Source organism: Diadema setosum, chromosome 5 (genome assembly GCF_964275005.1).
Source record: "Diadema setosum chromosome 5, eeDiaSeto1, whole genome shotgun sequence".
NCBI lineage: Eukaryota > Metazoa > Echinodermata > Echinoidea > Diadematoida > Diadematidae > Diadema > Diadema setosum.
The window spans coordinates 25236090-25255326 of record NC_092689.1 but is presented as its reverse complement, the minus strand read 5'-3'; the positions used below and the strand labels follow the sequence as shown (position 1 = coordinate 25255326).

Here is a 19237-nt window from a genome sequence, read left to right as displayed (position 1 = left end):
GCTATCCACCAAAAAAAAAAAAAAAAAAAAAAAAAAAATGATAATCACAAGTGGAGCTCGGATGTGTAGACTAGGGTAGCCTAGCGAAGTGAGAAATTGGGCTCCCTCGCACATCGCACGCGATCAACGGCGGTGGATGGGGGTAGCTGGCTCAGTCCTCATACTCAGCTCACAATTCAAGCCTAGCAGTGTGTATTGTGTGTGTTATGCATACACTACGCTGTAAGCAGAAAGCGTACAGTATGATCAGCGTGTTCACCACCCCATTCGATGCTGAATTATCGTGTGAAGGCCGTCTGATGTGTTGCTACACTGGACGTGAAGGTAGGAAAGCATCTTGTAAATATACCTGTTTATGAGATACATAACACTGTATAAATGACTAGGGCTGAATATCACTCTCATGCAACTAAGCGAGAAAACTTGTAGGAATTGTCGTGGAACATTATTGATCTGGAACCCCGTTTTTAAGCTGCTGAGGCGGAGAGCTAAGAGTTGTGTGAGCCGCCATGGCCTTGTCGCCGGGTGACCGGGAGAAGACGGGTAGCCTACCGGGGTCTCCGGTGGAGCAGCAGCCGACCAGGGCTGAGAGGGACAAGGCGGATCGCGAGTCGCAACTGAAACGAGTGGAGTATGAGAAAATGGAGACCTGGTTGGATGGACACCCAGCATTTGCACATGATTACTTTGCTCGAAAAGCTACTAGATCTATGATTGACGGTTGGTACATTGCTCGTGCTGTGTCACAGAGCACCAAACCACCAGTGGCTGAATCTCCCCACTCTCCAAACAGCTCGTCCGGTAGCAACACGCCAGTTCGTAAAGTCTCTGCTTCAGAGTTTGAGGTGCAGGGTACAGGAGGATCGCTGGGACGCATGGTTCAGACGGTAGACGGCTCGCCAAGCTTTCTTGGAACCCCCAGCTACCTGCTCAACCAGGGAAAGTCCTCACCAACCCGATCCAGGAAGTCTTTAAATGAGCTGAAGCAGCTGGATGACCGAGCTGTCCTTATCGAACTCGTCAAGGATATTGCCAATGAGCTCGAACTCAGCACCCTGTGTCACAAAATCCTGCAAAATGTTCTGATCCTCACGAAGGCTGACCGGGGGTCCCTGTTCTTGGTCCGGGGAAAAGGCACGGAGAAATGTTGCTTGGCAACCAAGCTTTTTGATGTGACGATTCAGTCAACCGTTGAGCAGGCGAGGGAAGAGATTCGGGTGCCATGGAGAAAGGGCATTGTGGGATATGTAGCAGAGACTGGAGAAACGGTGAACATAGCGAATGCATATGAGGTAAGTACAGCTTATCGCCCGGTCATTCAGGTACTCGGTGTATAGAACTATTGTACTTCGAGAAGGAATTCAACTTGTTGTAAGGCAAATTGCTTTGCTGTATTTTAACCCCAGATTAAGACAACCATACAAATAGCATTAGATGTTTGGTGATTAGATATGATTGACAGGGCTGCAGGGCAAGTGTAGGTGTTACAAGACACAAACACAAAATCATTGACTGTCATTCACCAATGTAGTGAAGAATACCAGACAGTGTTGACTATCTGTAGTAAACTAAAAGTAGGTGCCAGCTATCGACATGAAAATTATTTACATCTATGAATGGATTGAATGGACTGTCTGATGTAAGCAGCATGACTCCAATAATGAGATGAGCAATGTGCATGTTTATGGTCAGGAAGTTGAAGTTGGCAGCTCAGCAGTAGGCAAATGTGATGAAATCTCACTAGTTAGGTCTTTGTGTTATGACTGGTAGTTTTACTACCTAGGATGAAAAGGATATGTGATGCTACATACATTTAAAGTGTAGCTGACTTATAGGCCATGTGTGCTAATGATTCAGTGCATTTTTGTTTCTGATTTAAAGTGAAAAGTATCAATGAACAAAGTCTAATTTACAATGTACAGTGTACTTGTTAAAACAGAGGAAAAGAAAAGAAGGTAATCCGTCTTAAAACAGAGAACAGCACAAAACATACCATGAGTGCTCATGCACAAATGTGTCATTAAAGTGCTTCAACTTTAGACAAATTCCAACAATTAAAAAGAAATTGTTTGAAATGTCAATTTGTGCTTGGTGATTTCAAGTAAAATAACAATCTGCTGTCTTAGAATTAAATGCAAATTGTAGAAATGATGGAATGAGTATTCCTCTGTCAATCAATTTACAAAGTGTACCCTCAGATGTAATAATTTAGATTATTCAGGTGATAGTCTCTAGACTAGAATTAAGTGTGCAAGAACAGTTTGTAACAACAATTCTATAAAACAGTTTTATTACAAACTATTTCAATTGTTCTTAACATACGATTGCTGTCTTCCTATTCCCAATAGGCATCTCTATACTCGTGATGTGCAGAAATTACAATGCCTGTCTGCCGTGCTGTGCCTCCAGAAAGTACTAACCAATTTTCCTTTTTAGACTGGACAAGTAACCACCTACCAATAAGTGGGATGATGATTGAAACAAAAGTAGAGAAGATAAACGTGGATGCCCGACTGCTGCTACACAGCAATCTACGGGTATCTTTGGTAAAAGGAAAAACAAACAAACAAGTTTTTTCCGTCAAAGTCAGATCACTGTACAACAGTGAAATCTGTTTTCAACTCCTGTCTTAACAGAGCTTTTCTAATCAGTTACCCCAACAAAGTACAGACCCTGTTTGTTTGTTTGTTATTGCTCTGCCTGTTAAGAATCCCCTTGCTATTATGTAAATGTTGTCTACCCTAGGCCACCTAGGGTAATTACCCTGACATTGCTATGACAACATCCGGACAGCCCTACTATTAAGGTGCTCTTGAGGTAAGATTTGGCCGACACACACAACATACATTTGCAATAATCCAGGTAGAATGACACTGCGTGCCGAACACATTGCTTTGATCACAATCCTGTCGTGTTACAAACACTGTTGCCTGTTTGATCATCGTACAAATTTAAAATCAGTGTTTGTTCTCTGCATCTATAAATCTTTCTTCTGGTATTACTCTGAACTGAAATGTGTTTCTCAACTGCAAATTCTGTACCTGAAAAATAGTATGGTCAAAGTTATCCTATTAACAACGCTGCACACTGGCACTGGTGTGATGGTCCAGACCAGTAAAAATCACTGTTGGACCAGCGACTTTTTCAGGAATAGATTTAATAGTAAAAGGTGGAAAAACTGGGTACCTACTGGTCTGACAGACATGTCGGACTAGTAGATAAAGTGGGTTAGTGTGCAGCCCTGCTATAAAGATGCAAATCCATGCTGAACACAAATAGGGTTGTCAATACAGCATGTTTTGAATGACTGTGTTCAAATCTGACAGTGCTAAGTTTTTGCTAAAAAATGGCACAGGTAGGCAATGTCCTCTGTCAATCCAATTTTTCACTCTTTGGATTGGATCATGCATGAACAGCTAGGTTGCTATGGAAACCTACTGAGACAAGGCTTATGATTTGTGTCTGTTAAGACAGTACCTCATGCTCTCTTCTGTGTTTTTATTGCCCAAGGAGAGGAATGTTGCCCTGTGTTTGTTCTATGGACATTGTCAGGATGTTTTCCAGACAAGGTGTGTTAAAATAGGGCTTCAAACTCAAATTTCAATAAGCTTCATGACATGTTAGAATACATAGTATGTCACAATGGTATATAATTGTTTTGTCCATTTACGATGAAGACAACAACAACAAAAAAAGTTTTCTTCTTATTCACTGCCATGCCATATTAAACATGAAGTGCAAAGTGGAGGGTACTACTTTAGCACATGATGGATGATTCCTGTATACTTACATCATGTTTAATATGTAACTAATCATGCTACATAACATGTGCTTGGGAAATTCTGTTCAAAGAAGAGTCACTCTGGATAGGGGACTATTACAAGGGGAGTCTATGTAGTATGTCTTGTCTGTGTGGCTGCCCAGCCGACTTCCTCATTAAATTTCAAACTGGCAGTCAATGAGTCTGTAATGATGCAGTCGTCCATCATGATAGAGTGTGAGAGCGAGCAATGGTTACTTTATCACAATACTTTAATGAATAGAAAAAGGAGGGGTGATCTGATTCTAAAGATTGTTCATACGGTACTCAGAGATATGGCGAGAGAGAGAGAGGGCGAGAAAGAGGGAGAGATTTCATCAGAGAGCAAGAAATATACCATGGATTGATAGAGATGGAGAGAGAGAGAAAGAGAGAGGGAGAAACGGCTATAATTGGTGTCATTAATCATGAACCCCCTTCAATTAATGTGCATTCTCCTACTTGATTGAGGTAATAAATATCTATAATGCTGCGATATATGCTTTTTCCAAAATAGATTTAGTTAATGAATCTATCAATGATTGCCTTGATTATAAAGTCATCTGTTGAAAATAGAAAGTAGATAATACAGTGGTATATATAATGTTACCTCAATTCTTTGTTAGTCTATTTTCTTGCACAGTGATTGAATGAATCAATACATGTTTTTGTTGTTTCTGGGCATTGTTTTTGTGTTTGAAAAATATTGCTAGACTGTTTTTATTCTTTTTTCCACATCACTGAATATGGAATGGTTGACCAGCTTAGCAAATGTCTGCAACTACTTAAGTACCTCATGTACCAAACATTTTTGGTTGACTGTATAACGTAGCATGTGGATTTATAGCAAACTTAATGTATGTGACGTGTTTGAAAGTTCAAGTTACAGTCTGTTAGGTCTAAAGACCTGACTTTGTCACTATTAAGGGATGTACAACATCAGTTGGTATTGAACATGATTTCAAAATTTTAAGACTAGAGCCCTGTCTGAGAGTATGGATTTTCGATAAGATGTAAATGCATTCATTGAGAAAGTCAGGCATCTTCCAGAGTTGATTGTTTAAGGGACCCGCATCTCTCCAATGTTTTTATAAATTAAGGGAAATCAATGTGGATTTTAGCAGAGGGAAGTATAGTCACATTGTTGAAAAATGAGGGTTTTGAAATCATATTTTATGATTTATTGAGGGAAATCAGTGTGGATTAGCAGGGGAAGTGTAGTCACATTGTTGAAATGGGAGAGTTTTGAAGCCATAGCTTATGATTCATGAGTCTCTAGATGTCTCATCTAACATGTCCTCATTTGATCGTTCACACGCTTAATACACATATTTATGGTAAATCACCTCAATACCGAATACATCATATCCAATGGTACATCTACCATTGTTATATCTACAGGCACTTGAATTCTAGGAAAAATAGAAATCTAAAACAAGACCATGCATGAGGCCTGTTATGTAATATCCCGGTTGCGACTGACAAATGTCTACCAAATTTCATTGCCAGCATTTTTGTGAGAAAGGTGATATACCCCTAGTTTCAATTGCTGAAAGAACCATTTACTTGTAAGGCAGCATTATCAAATTGAATTCACTGGATTAGATAGTGTGTATTAGGAAAGCTTTATCATGCATACTAAGATGTTGGCAAAGGCTATGGTGTTTGCTGCAGTCTTTTGTGTCGAAGGATTCCATGATTTTTTTTGTAATTTTTATGATTGGAGATAGATCAATCATTCCCCTTGTGAATACACTTAGCACCTTGCAATCATGCACTGAATGATAATTGAATCCAGGTCTTTGCAAGGTTTCAACTGGAGGAGCGTAGCAGAATCCACCATGAGATACACAGTGGGTACAAATGGTAAAAAACTGTTTTCCAATCACTTTTCATAGTGTTGCTGAAAGCTGTTGCTTGATTATTTTTTAAATCCCTTATTGATAGACCCATCTCAGAAGTGCAGTAAAAAAAAAAAAAGACAACTCTTTCAGGTCAATAGCACAATCAGGGTATGCAATTGTGTAACAGGACAAAAATGAGAAAACTTGGTGAAAATGCTTTTTTTGTTGTTTGTTGTAGCTGAGTGTTCAAATTTTCATTTCATGTAAAGAAAGAGTCAACATTTTGCATTAAACTGCACATAAATTAGCATTTAAATTAGGGGTGTCGAATTACATTGAAATGACTAATATATTGGAAAAATTCATTAAAAAAAAGGAGAATGTTTTTTTCATCTGATATTGCTGTTAGATATTCCTGATAAATATCCCTTTCATTCACCACCAGTACATAGCCATGACATATCACAAAATATGAATGAATTTTATATTTTCACTTCTCGAAATGGATGATCAATTTTGTAGGCATTATTTTGAATTCAAATAAAACCACTTTTACATATTTTATCATATTTCACTTTTGCCAAAGAGTGAAGAGGCGAAACTTTCAGGAATAGGTAACAGACATATAGTGGCCATTATTACAAATTTTTATGAAATTAGGGCTGGTACTTTGGAAGATATTATATTTTTCATAAAAAAATTATCTGTACAGTTTGACCTTGAATGTGCGCACAGTGTTTGGGTCAATTCTCATATTTGTAAACACAGATAGAAGAATGAATGTGAGATTTATGATGACTTGAGTTGATATCCAAGCTGTGACACTCAAACAATGACATATTAAGCCAAAATACTATGTTTTTGCTTATGATATCTTTAGAAATTGAACAAGCATTGAAATATGAACACTGAACACTTATCATATTCACCTTCATGCAGTATAACATGGGCGTGTATCGCACTTTTTTATGCTCAGCAATTTGTAAAAATATAAAAAAATAAGTTCCTATTGCTCAAATTTGCTAAAATTTTCACACAATAGATTTCTACATATGTACAATTCATGGTTAAAAAAACAAGGATATTCAATAAGGTGAAAAGATTCTTTAAAGTAGTCAAATTAGGATATACCTCACTGAAAATACTGAAAAACGGCTGCACTTATTTAACTCAGCATTTGAAAATGGCTCAAAACTCAAAACTGGCTGAACATTTATTGGCAAACAGCGCACCATATTATAGTGTGTCTTCAGTACTCTCAGGAAAAGCAGAAAAATAAGCTGTTTCTCCATGTATAGCAGTACAGCATGGGTTAAAAGGTCACAATGTCACAAAAATAAGCCAGCATTACACTCCTACCAGGATGGGACTTCAGACCTTATAACTTTCTCCAGCTGAAAGAACCACTGTTTTTTATTGCATGCAAGCAATGCCAGGAAAAAATCCATTAATTTGATACCAAACACATAGGGGTAGACTTAAAATATGGACCTCAAATCTTGATTTTACGTAAGTTGTAAAATGCTTTTTTTGACGCATTACGTGGGTTTTGGGGAACTTTTTGGTAATTAATCTTTAATAATTAACAGTAAATGAGAAGAAATTAGCTATTGTCTTACCACATGTGATTACTGATGTCTTAGCATGCTGCATGTGAATTTTTAAGTCAGTTGGTGCATTCTTTTAGAAGTTACAATTTTTTAAAGTGAGAAAGTCATGATTGCATACCCTGATTGTGCTTATCACCTTCAGTAATTTGTTAGGTTTTACCAATGTTGATGCTCATATACTGCTCACTCAGAAGCTTAACTTCACATTTCTGTATGCTTTTTTTTTTTTTTAATGTTTCATGAATGGCCTATGTGTTGTTCGTATTTATTACTTATGATTTTAATTGCAGATAAATTCCAGGTATAGTGTGTGTTATTTTGCCACATGAAAATAAAATAAAAAATACTTCAGTATTTTTTCTTTTCATTTTTCAAGTTGGTATTTTGCCTATGTAAGTACGTATGCATCTTAGAGTGCCACTACCTGACTTGTTTTATGTATTGACTATGAGTCAGTTTATCAGACTAGTAGCTCTGTGTGTGTCTTCTAGGGAGTGAAGCCTCATGCTCCTACAGCGGCTGTGTGCTGGAGAGAACAGCTTCCCAGCCACCAAGACCAGCAACATCTTGGTTTGCTTTCTAACTGTCCAGATTTCCCCTCCTGTGTCAACACACCTTGCATCATTGTGTCAATATGAGCTGCCATAATCTATACTTGGCTGGAGCATATTTGCATTTCAACCTGTGGGCATGATGCATTTTGATTTTTTTTTTAAAACCATCTTTTCTTCCAATCGAATGCTGCGTGCACCTGCATGCGGTGATTTGCATATTCCAACAATGTTTATGAAGAAAAAGAGATAGAAAAAAAAAAACATTTTCCATGTGTTTACACAATCCTGGTACATCAGAGTAAAGAAAAGGGAAGGAGATAGGGGAAAAAAGCACCGTACTCCTGTACCACTCTTATGCTATGCAAACATCAGCAGTCTCTCTCACTTTGATTTTAGATGCATATTGTAGCATTATCCTTTCCCACACAGAATGCTACTTTTGCAGAGTGGGAGTATGGTTTGACATTTGAAATGAGCTAAAACCATGTCTGGTGTATTTGCACTTCTTAGCCACACTGTAAATGCAGTAACCCTCACTTGCAAGACATAATGGGGGGGGGGGGGTCCTTTTGAACAGAAATCAAGTATTTGTGGCTAAAAGGATTATATCTCCTTCCATAGTAATATAACATTTCACAACATTCCATCCATTGTCTTGAAGTGACATCACAGATGCTACAAGAATTCAGATAACATTCATGTAATAAAAACTCTCCCATACCTACATCCTATCTGTATCACACTGTACATGTAATCAATACTTTCATCAATGCCTTTAGCCCTCTGTGGGTCTGGTGCGAACTCTACTGGAACCTCTGAATCTTGGAGGAAAGTGTTGATTGATGAAGGTTTTTATGCAAGCACAGTTCCACTTGAAGTAATTTCCTTTCTATATTGCACCCATAGGAGAAGACTGAACAGTTTGTGATGTCACGTGTGTAGAATGATATAAGGATATATCACTGAAACTTCAAAAATTCACAGCTTTGAACAGATTCCCTGATTTTCCTCAAACTTTCACTAATGTGATATACAAATATTGCTGCATTCTGTCAAAGACATTAATACAATTTGCAGATGAAACAAAAACCCAGATTTAGTGCATCAAAATAATTCTCAAATGTGAGTCTGGGATGGAAGCAAATGTAAAAATATCAGTCAACCTGGTGTAATCATTAAATACACAAAATGTGAACAATAGTTATGATAAAATTTTGCAGTTATCTTGGTTGCTGGGTGTGCATGCTATGTATGTGTGTTTACTACTAGTACCAGGTACTATTTAGTAGCCTCGCTGTCATATCATGAAAAAAAAATCTAGCCAGGCATCTTCAGCAATTACAATATGTGATGTTTGCTCATCCCACCCCCCTGGTTGTCTCACATCCATCCTGATTTATTCTATGGTCGCCTGAAACATGATTGCCATGGCCATCAGGAACATTGTTATTAATGTAACTGTAGCAAGTAAAGAATGTGATGATACCTCATGTTGAAACCTTGTTCACTAAAATGATGTGTAGGTGTGGTCTGCAAAACAATCATATTACTTCCATCTTGTTAATGTTTGTAATCGAGTAAATCTGATCGAAATCAGAAATGGCCAATATTTGCAGGGTTTCCTCATGAATTTGTATCTTATTGCTATTATAGGATTACTAATTGGGCCACGTACAACAACTTATCAGATTTACATCTGTTGAACATATAATGCAACAATACCCATTAATTTAGTTTTGTAAACTGAAAGAAACAATTGATAGAAATTAAATTACAAAGACTTACATGATTCAGTCACAAAACTCTTCTGCATATATGATATCTCAATCTCATAGAAATTTCCTTACTCGTAGTGATAGAATTCCGTGCCCCATGCACAATAAGGTATGCCTTATATACATCAAGCATATCACTTTCATTTTCAAATCATGTTTGATTAACAACAATGTGTGACATACTGAAGTTGAATAATTAATCTACAAAATGAGAGTATAACAATGAAGGCATATTTTTTCATTTTTTGAAATTATTTTGTGAATGTGCAAATGCATAATTTATGAGAAGGGGAAATTTGAAAGGCGTGAAATTATTTTAAAAACATGCAGAAATATTCATGGTTCATTAATCTTTGTAGATTTCAAACTATCATAATGGCTGTCACAAATTCTAAAACCTGCGAAAATATCTTCATGATTTCCTAGATGGATATTTTGATTGAGTTGAATTGTGAGCTTGGGCAGCTGATAAATACTCGTACAGCAGTAATACAATGTATGTGTGTGTGTGTGTGTATGTGTGTGTGTGTGTGTATGTGTACATATCGTAGTATTCATATTTGTGTATGGGTGTATGTTAGCAGCTTTCTGTGCAGGTCACACATTGAAATTGATCGTTTGTGTGTATAGTACTGTACGAGCTGAAATTTTTGCGGTGGTTTTATTTTCGCGAATCGCCTTTGAACCGCGAAAATAACAACACGCGAAAATAACGCACGAATAACTAATTTCAGTTAGACCCTCGCAACCGCGAAATTAACAACACGTGAAAATGTCCTCCAAGTAGCAATTCGCAAAAATATCTGTATGCGAAAATTTCAGCTTGTACAGTAGTCAAATGTGTGTACACCGTACTTGTGTAATGCATAATTTATGGCACTCGTGGTATAAAGTGATGTATGATGCATACAGCACAGTACAGTAGTACAACAATTTTTATGCATGTCAAATCAAATTCTGTCCTTTATGTGTAGTAGATGAAAACATGCGAGTAAGCAATTAGACAGCGTGGATTTAAAAACCAGTGAATATGTTTTTGAGCTGCTCAGTGCAAAACTTTAATTGCACAAATTAAAAAAAACAAACATTTACAGTATCCAGTGGCATGAGGCATTTTACACTATGTGGAGAGATTTAACTTTTAACCCGTTGAGGACGAGTCCCGAGTATAATACTTGGGCAAGCATCTATGGGAAATGGGTGTTGTAGCAAAATCAAACCATCCTCAATGGGTTAAACCATGCCAAGTTCACACAATTTTACTTCAAGTATTGAGATTTTTTTTTAAATCATATCTTGACCTTAGGAAAAGTAATGTGGGATGATGAATAGCACTTGCATTGTCACCAGTACATACTATGTTTCTACATTACAAACTGTCCAACTGCAACCTGTATTTATCATAAGAGTGTGACAAACCGTTTGTGGTAACTAACCGCACCTTGTTTTAGCATCATGGGCACTCAATCGTTTTAACAGCATTTCATGATAGCGCCGTGCAAACCATCTCACCCTGTCTACACGAAGTTAATATGATAAACCATTGTGCCCCCCAAAAGGCATCTGATATGCCGTCTACAATATGTAGCAGAAAATGTGCTCAGTATGTGAGATTTTAGCGCTGTCAAGCCCTCCATCCTTCTTACCTTTATTCCTGTTCCCTTACTCTGATATATGTAATGCTTACAGCAGCTTCAGATAAGAGAGTTGACAGTACTGTAAACACTATTACACTCCTCGCAAATGATGCATGCAATGTAGCATAAAATAACAAGGCAGAAAGAAACAAAGCTGAAGAAAAAAAAGCCACTGGGAAAAGGGAAGGGAGATAGATAGACACTATGGATGGATAGATAGATAGATAGATAGATAGGTAGACACATTTGTTGTTAATAGAAAGAAAGACACAGAGAGAGAGAGAGAGAGAGAGAGAGAGAGGGAGAGATTATAAAACAGACAGATGAAGCCAAAACCTGCTGTGTGTAGAACATGCTTATGTGTGATGTAACCCTCAAAGCAAAGACTGCACCCCATAATATCATGCATGTAGTCCTTCAGTGACTGCATGCTAAACACTACAGCCATCTCTTATAGTGGTAGCACACGGCTCTCGTCCAACATTGTCATGATGTCAAGAAATAACACATCAGCTTTGGTGATGCTTAGGATTCCTTTTCTCACTTCTCTAGGCTGGCTAGATGCTCGCAGGTCCCTCCACAGTTTGCTTTTAACCAACTCAAATCAAAGAGAATCGTGAGCCAAAAGATAGTCTCTGGCAGAAACAAAGAGAGATTGTGGACAATATGAGCGTGTGTCTCTGTGCATCTGATGTGGAAATCTGTTGTTGAGGCGAGGATAGCTGTGTGTATATTTTTTTTTTATTGTACAAATTGTGGCCTTCAAATTTCCCTATGTGATGCAAAATGTATTAGAGGAAGTCAGTGCATTGTCTGGTGTTATGCCTTGTTTCATCACCACTGCCTTGTATCATGTGTATCATGATTGCATGTTGTGCAACAAATTGTAATGCAATACATATTTCAGATAGTATCACCATCACATACAACATGAGTGTACATATTATCATTTCATATTTTTTGATTGTTTCATTCTGGCTCTGAAATGTATGAACGTTATGGACAGTAATTGCATCAGATAAGTTCCCATCTTCCTAAGAAGGAAGAAGAAGAATTCAAGAGTAACCCAGTATACACACATAGATGGAACCTTCAATGGGGAACCTTCAGTGGAAAATAGATAAATCTCAAATATTCAATCATCACTGCATAAACAACTACCATCTTCCTCTGTAGAAGATAATATAGTGTAATACATACAGTACATATGTGCATTTATTCACCTGATTTCATAGTCCCACAAGGAAGTATGGACAGTCTGGACATGATACAGCACATCTGTTCCTTACTGGACAGCATGGGTCAAGTGCTTTCAAATGACCCTTGTAGGCTATTTCCCTTCTCTCTCATTTGGTTCAATTTCCAGTCGGTGTTCAGCATAGCAATACATGTGTCTACCAACAAAAAGCAGGTGTTGTACACTTATTGATATCCATCAGTGCAATTTTTTTTTCTCCCTATAGGTACTAGTAATACAATTGTTGGAATCATGAAACAGTCTGTTTCGTCTGCAGGGAGTACTGTATACGCCATATATTTCGCGAGTCTGAATTTTCACGAGTCGGGAATTCTCGACGATTTCGCGAGTGGTTAAATTTGCGATCGTGGAGTCCTGTACCGAACAGAGAAGAGTACACGCATACGTCACATTCACATCGGGATCAGAGTCAATATTTTCGCGAGTCTTTAATCTCGCGAATAGCACCTGAATCGCGAAATTTGCGAAAATAAAAACCTCGCGAAATATTTGGCATATACAGTATTACATGGGTACTTCCAACTTTGGACGAGAAGTGGGAAACTAACAGTGAAATTGTTAGTTGTAGGCAATTCACTGGATGAGGAATTTCTGCCTGTGTAATGACAAATTACTGACATGCTACATATCTTTGTTTCTACTCATCTTGACTCTGGTGTCAGAAATATTGTGGGATGCAATTACTGCAAGTGAAAAAGCATTGCAGAATTGCAAATTTGCTTCTATGGACTGTATAGTTGACTATCATGATCTCCCTTCCATTCATAATTCAGACCCACTGGAAGGAACATTCTGTATCTCCCCCACTAACCGTCATCTGTCTGATAACATTTATGAAGCAATGTGGCAAGAGCAGTCCATCAATTAAGAAGTGCAAGCTGGAATCGTATTTATATGAACATATGATGTTGAATGATTGTAAAACTATATTTACTTATAAAAGCAAACAGGTAACATTACTTTTACGGGGATTCTTGAGATTGATGCAAGATCAGAGAAGAAGACACATCATCCCTCATCTAGACTCATGAAGCACATGATGTGTGGATAGAGAAGAGAAAAGGGCACATAGCTCCATGCTCTTATCACACACTGGAATAGCAACTGTGTGCACCACTGCTGGCAATAAATCTTGATCGTTGGAGTGGTCCACAAGGCAGTCTCAACACATTATTTTGGACCTAGTCTTTTTGTAGCACTTTGTATGAAGAGAGAAGGGGAATGCCTGTGTGATGCACAATGTAGACCGTGATCTACTTTCATAAAGATGTCTACTCCTCCTCTCGTAAATGTCTTTTGTACTATTAATGAAAGTAGGGAGGAGGTTAAAAGCTGAGTTTAAAATTATGACATCCTGTGCTTGCTCGCTTACAAGTTTACAGACAGACATACAGACAGTCATATACACACACACACACATGTGCATATCATACATATCACATATATTATTTCACTGTGTTCATTCAAATGCGTGCACTTTTCACATATGATTTGATGAGGCGTGCGTTTGAATACTTTGCACATATGGCATTCCCATAGTCAAAATGAAATGCTGTGTGTAGAACCATCTCATGTTTCTGGCCCTGACTCTCACAGGCAGTGTATACCAATCTTTGTGGAGCCGGTTCCGCTAGGAATTTGGGTTACCACCAAACCTACATCAAGGGATGCGGCTAGCAGCATGCACAAGGAATGCAAAGGATTCCAGTCCTATCATTCAGTGATTTGCAATTATCCTCCTAGGCTGGGAGTAATCTTCTCTCTGAGTCATCTTGATCACAGTCTTAGGGTGGCATAGGGATGGGGGGGGGGGGGGGAGGGGGAGGGGAGGAATGGGGTACGAGGGAAGGGAGAAATATCAACAGAAGGCAATCAATGCTATGGTCATGATTGTTCAGATTTGATGTGCAACCCCCTCCCCCCTTCCATCAAAAAGGATGGAATGTACCAGCATGGATCAAATAATTGGGTTTTTGGATCATGGTCCCAAGGGTGTAGGGTCAAAGGTTAAGGCAAAGCATTTGGCAGTAATGATGATCTTTTATATCATTGGCTCTCATCCAGATGAGAGAATCCAAACCATAGTTACTGAAAGAAAAAGAGAAATTAGAAGAGACACTTTGAATGAAACAGTGCAGTGAGGACATATATCCAGCAACAATATTTTCATGTCACATTTGCTCATTGTATGGATGTCGACAGAAGATGAAATTGGAATTCTTCGATATTTATTGGATAAAGTTTCTTGATTTTATTTCCTGTATTGTAGAAGTTGGGAATGTACATTTTGCTTTATTTTAAACCAACTAGAATATTTCATACTTATCTGAATACATGATGCTGTGTTCTGCCATAATTGCATTAAAATTTGTCCCAGCAGATGTGTAGTTCTCAGCTCCCTTTACAGCAAGTCTGCAGACACTGATACACACACAAACACAAACAAACATACATACCTGCAAACCCACACCCGCAGACACCACATAAACATGTGCTCTCATATATCATACCTACACCCTTCGATGTGCACACATACCCAGGCGCACATTGTATACCATATACACACAAACTCTTGTTACAAACTGCCAGTCTTTATTGTAAGCAAGTCTTCATTTCATTTTCTATTTCATCCTATGCCTTCTTTATGTCACATTGTTTGCAGTATTCATCTTCCCCTTCTCTCTGTCTTACACACACACACACACACACACACATGCACACACACACACACACACACACACACACACATGAACACACACACACACACACACACACACACACATTCTCTCTCTATCTCTCAATTTATCAGCTAATGGTAGACCTCTCCTTCTCTCACATGATGGGTCTAAGAATCGGGACTGTATTTTGCTTCCTGCAGTGTGCAGAAAATCCTCATCATACATGTGCATGCTCACCATTCCTGACCCCATCTTTCTGCCCCGGCCACATATCAAATGGCCATACCATGCACACTCCGAATGATGAGCGCATATTTGCAATCAGACTGTGCTGCACAGAATACCTCCCATTTACCAGTCTTGCATCGATCTTCTCCTTCTCATTGTGCTGTTGCTGACATTAGGAAAAGAAGTTAAACCAAAGGCTAGATGACTAGATAGATAAATAGAAAGGTACAAGGAAAGAGCTCTTGATTAGATGTGTGGCCTTTTTTTAAATTTTTTGCATTTATGTGTTATTTACTTATGTGCAATTATATTTAAAACAAGTACTGGTAAGAAAATATGTAAGAAAGAGGTAAAGGCATGATGCACATCTAAAGCTATATTGATATGGAGGAAGTAAAAGATAGGTTGCAAATATACATACTCATGGAACAGAGCTGAATCAGTAGATTACTCTCTAAAAAAAAAAAAATTGAGTGAAAATGTTCACTCTTGAAGGAGTGAATAACAAAAAAGAGTGAATTTAGAGTGAAATTGGAGTGAATTTAGTGACCTCAGGGATCACTCCAAAATCTTAGAGTGATCCCTGAGGTCACTCCAAAATGAGTGAAAATGAACATTTTCACTTGAAATTCACTCTTTTTTGTTATTCACTCCTTCAGGAGTGAATATTTTCACTCATATAGTATTTAATTTTTTTAGAGTACTGGAGAAGAACAGTCGCTTGATAGATCAATAGATGGAGAAAGTGGAAAGTAATGGTGGATCATTGGAACCTCCTTGAGCTGGATTGAATATCTGCTTGGGTATAACATAAGAACTAAAAAGGGACATCAATGAAAGAAAACCTTTCACAACTTCAGTTTTTTTTAAACGCTTAAAATATGTAAAAAGTATAAGAGCTAAAGCAGAATGAACATGGGATATTGGCAGTGGTTAATGCAGATGTGGATGCCTTTCTGTCATATAAAGAGATGTATTAATAGAAATACTTTCTTGTCTGTTTTAGACATTGTTATTGGACAAAGCATTCCTGGGGGTCATACTGCATCTAGGAAACAAAAAGTACACACAAAGAGGGCAAAATATTGATGTTAACCCTTTTGAGAATTTTCTACCTTCTACCAATCAACATTTACTTCAGTTAGCATCCATCATCTAGTGCTGTTTCTATTGCAGCTGAGAATTGCAGCTTCACAGCAGATTCAAAATAATATGACAAAGTATCATTAAAGATAAGGAAAAGCAAAAGCAACTGTGGATTGGTCTTGCATCGAATACTCTTTGACAAAGCTGCTAAAAGCTTGAGATGAGGGAACAGACAGGAGAAAGAGTTATGATATGAGAGACCAGTGAAGGACATACTGTGGATCATTGTCCTTTGGTTTGGCCAGACTCTGCTGGGTATGATGTGTGATGAGCAGGAGGACATGTTTGATATGTAGCTTCTCTGTCGAAACCAGACACACTTGTCATCATCCCAGTTAATTAATAGGCCATCGAGGAAGAACAACATAATAAGAATTCTCTTGAAGCGATCAGCTTCGTTTGCAGCCTTGCTAACTCCGCGATTCAATCATATCAGATCACATCTCTGCGCGGCCCTCCCGAGCCATATGCCACGCAAAGGTTAATTAATCCTATTGAAGTCAGAAGAAGAAGGAGGGCAAGATGTATTGGGCGTAACTCTGAATTAAAGGGGTTCTTACCTAGCTTGTGACTCCTATACTGACACATAAGTCAGTATCATGCTTAATTGTTAGTGATGTAAATTGCAGAGTGGAAGTCAACTTTCTACAAAATGTCTGGGCCTGAAATATTCAGTTTTATTACTAGATCGAGTCATTTCGTGGGAGATGAGCTTTTGTCACATTCCAATTAAATTCAGTTTTTGCTGTTGCTTGTCATGCTTCTTAAGCAAGATGAAAGATGACAGTGGATATGAAATTAAAAAGTGAATCCATGCAGGTTTTTGTATAAAGCATTATACATTGTAGCACTACATAGATTAGAGTCAGTTAACCCTTCTAAGGATGCCAACCTCAGAATGCAATTGGTATTATATGCAAACAGATCATGTATGATAAGGAGAGGGTTAAACATTTTGCTAAATAGGTTTAAGGGCATAATACTTTCATTCTTGAAGAGATCAAAGGCACTAGCATTCTGATTTCTTGTCTTTCTGTATACATACTTCCAGAGAAAAATCAGAACATTGAGCATGACTTTCTCAATGCCATCCATAGGTCTATTTAGCAAATTAAAACATAACAAAACTCCGTTGTTACCATGTAATGGAATATCTTAAGTCCTCTCCCCTTTTCGGTATGGCGCAAGTAAACTATTATGAAAAAAAAGTTTTTTTGTTAGTAAAGTCCCCTTGTAATCAAGGTAATTAATCTTTGGAATGACGGTTTGATTCAAAGTGAAATATTTTGCATGTAACAAGTATTTCAGTACTTAGTTATATGTAATCAACTCGATTGGAAATGATAATGATGATGATGATGATAATAATGATATTAATAATAATAATAATAAAAAAATAATAGTTATAATGATAATAATAGTAATAACAATAATAATAATAATGATAATAATAATAATAATAATAATAATAATAATAATAATAATAATAATAATAATGATAATAATAATAATAATAATAATAATAATAATAATAATAATAATAATAATAATAATAATAATAATAATAATAATAATAATAATAATAATAATAATAATAATAATAATAATAATAATAATAATAATAATAATAATAATAATAAAAATAATAATAATAAGAAGAAGAAGAAGGAGAAAAAGAAAGGAAGAAAAAGAAAAAGAAAAAAGAAAGGCTTGGGCAGAGTATATGCATCTGTTTGTTAGTGCATCTAGCTCTCACTCTTTCCACAAGGTTACTTTAAGTCTTGTTGACTTGACACATTTTTAAATTGTGCCCTTTGTGCTATAGAATTTTAACTGAATGCAGCATCAGTATACCTTGAAATGCTATGTTAATTTGAATGATCTGTAGAACAATAATATCTGTTCTTTCTACAGAACTGTGCATATGTCACAATAAGTATAAAGGAATACGGCTACATGTAGATTGCCCCCTCAAAATCAAGAAGGGGTTTCGGTTTTTGAACCATTTTCTATGCAAAACATTATAGAGAAACAAATGATAAAAAGAGAGAATGAAACGAAAGAGAAAGAGATTGAGAACAAATGTTCTTTTATAATACACATTTAATGTAAAGTTTGACTACTGTGCATGTTTGTTTTTATTATTTTAAAGAATTTTAGATACCCTAGTCCCTTTCCAGTTACACCTATCTCTCTCTCTGACTCTCCCATCTCTCCTCCCCCTTTATTTAGTCCTTGGCCATCTATAGCTCTCTATATCCATGGCAGTATAAAAGATCATGTTTTTAGTTAGTGTCAAGCAGGCTGTTTTCACCTCATCCTCCCAACCCTGGCTGACAAAGCTTTCACAAAGAGCACATCCAGTCATCTCACGTGTGGCAGCCATGCAAAATTACAACTTTGGCTGATGATAAATTTGGCAAGATCGCAGCTCATTATCACCTGGCTTAAGAGAAGCATCAGAGAGAGGAATAGAGAGAGAGAGAGAGAGAGAGAGAGAGAGAGAGAAACAGAGGAACAACATGATACAGTTATCACATGTGACATCTGTAGTTGGCTCTTGCCGTCACCCTCTTGGATTTGAATACATTTGTAAAGAGTGGATATGGGGATCAAAGCGAGGATCAGGCCGACTGTTCCATGATAGGCAACAAAGTATAGCAAGGACTGTGGGGTTATTTTTACAAGCATAGGTGAAATGTCTCAAG

The 19237-nt window shown here is 37.3% G+C and overlaps 1 protein-coding gene across 1 annotated transcript in view; it reads left to right on the top strand.

Annotated features, from left to right (window-relative positions):
- Window positions 1-300: 300 nt before the first annotated feature.
- LOC140228644 (dual 3',5'-cyclic-AMP and -GMP phosphodiesterase 11-like) overlaps window positions 301-19237 on the top strand; it is a 159319-nt gene continuing 140382 nt past the window's right edge. Inside the window, exon 1 of the mRNA XM_072308892.1 lies at window positions 301-1292. Coding sequence (XP_072164993.1) covers window positions 510-1292 — 783 coding nt within the window. The 5' untranslated portion in view covers window positions 301-509. The remainder of the gene's footprint in view (window positions 1293-19237) is intronic.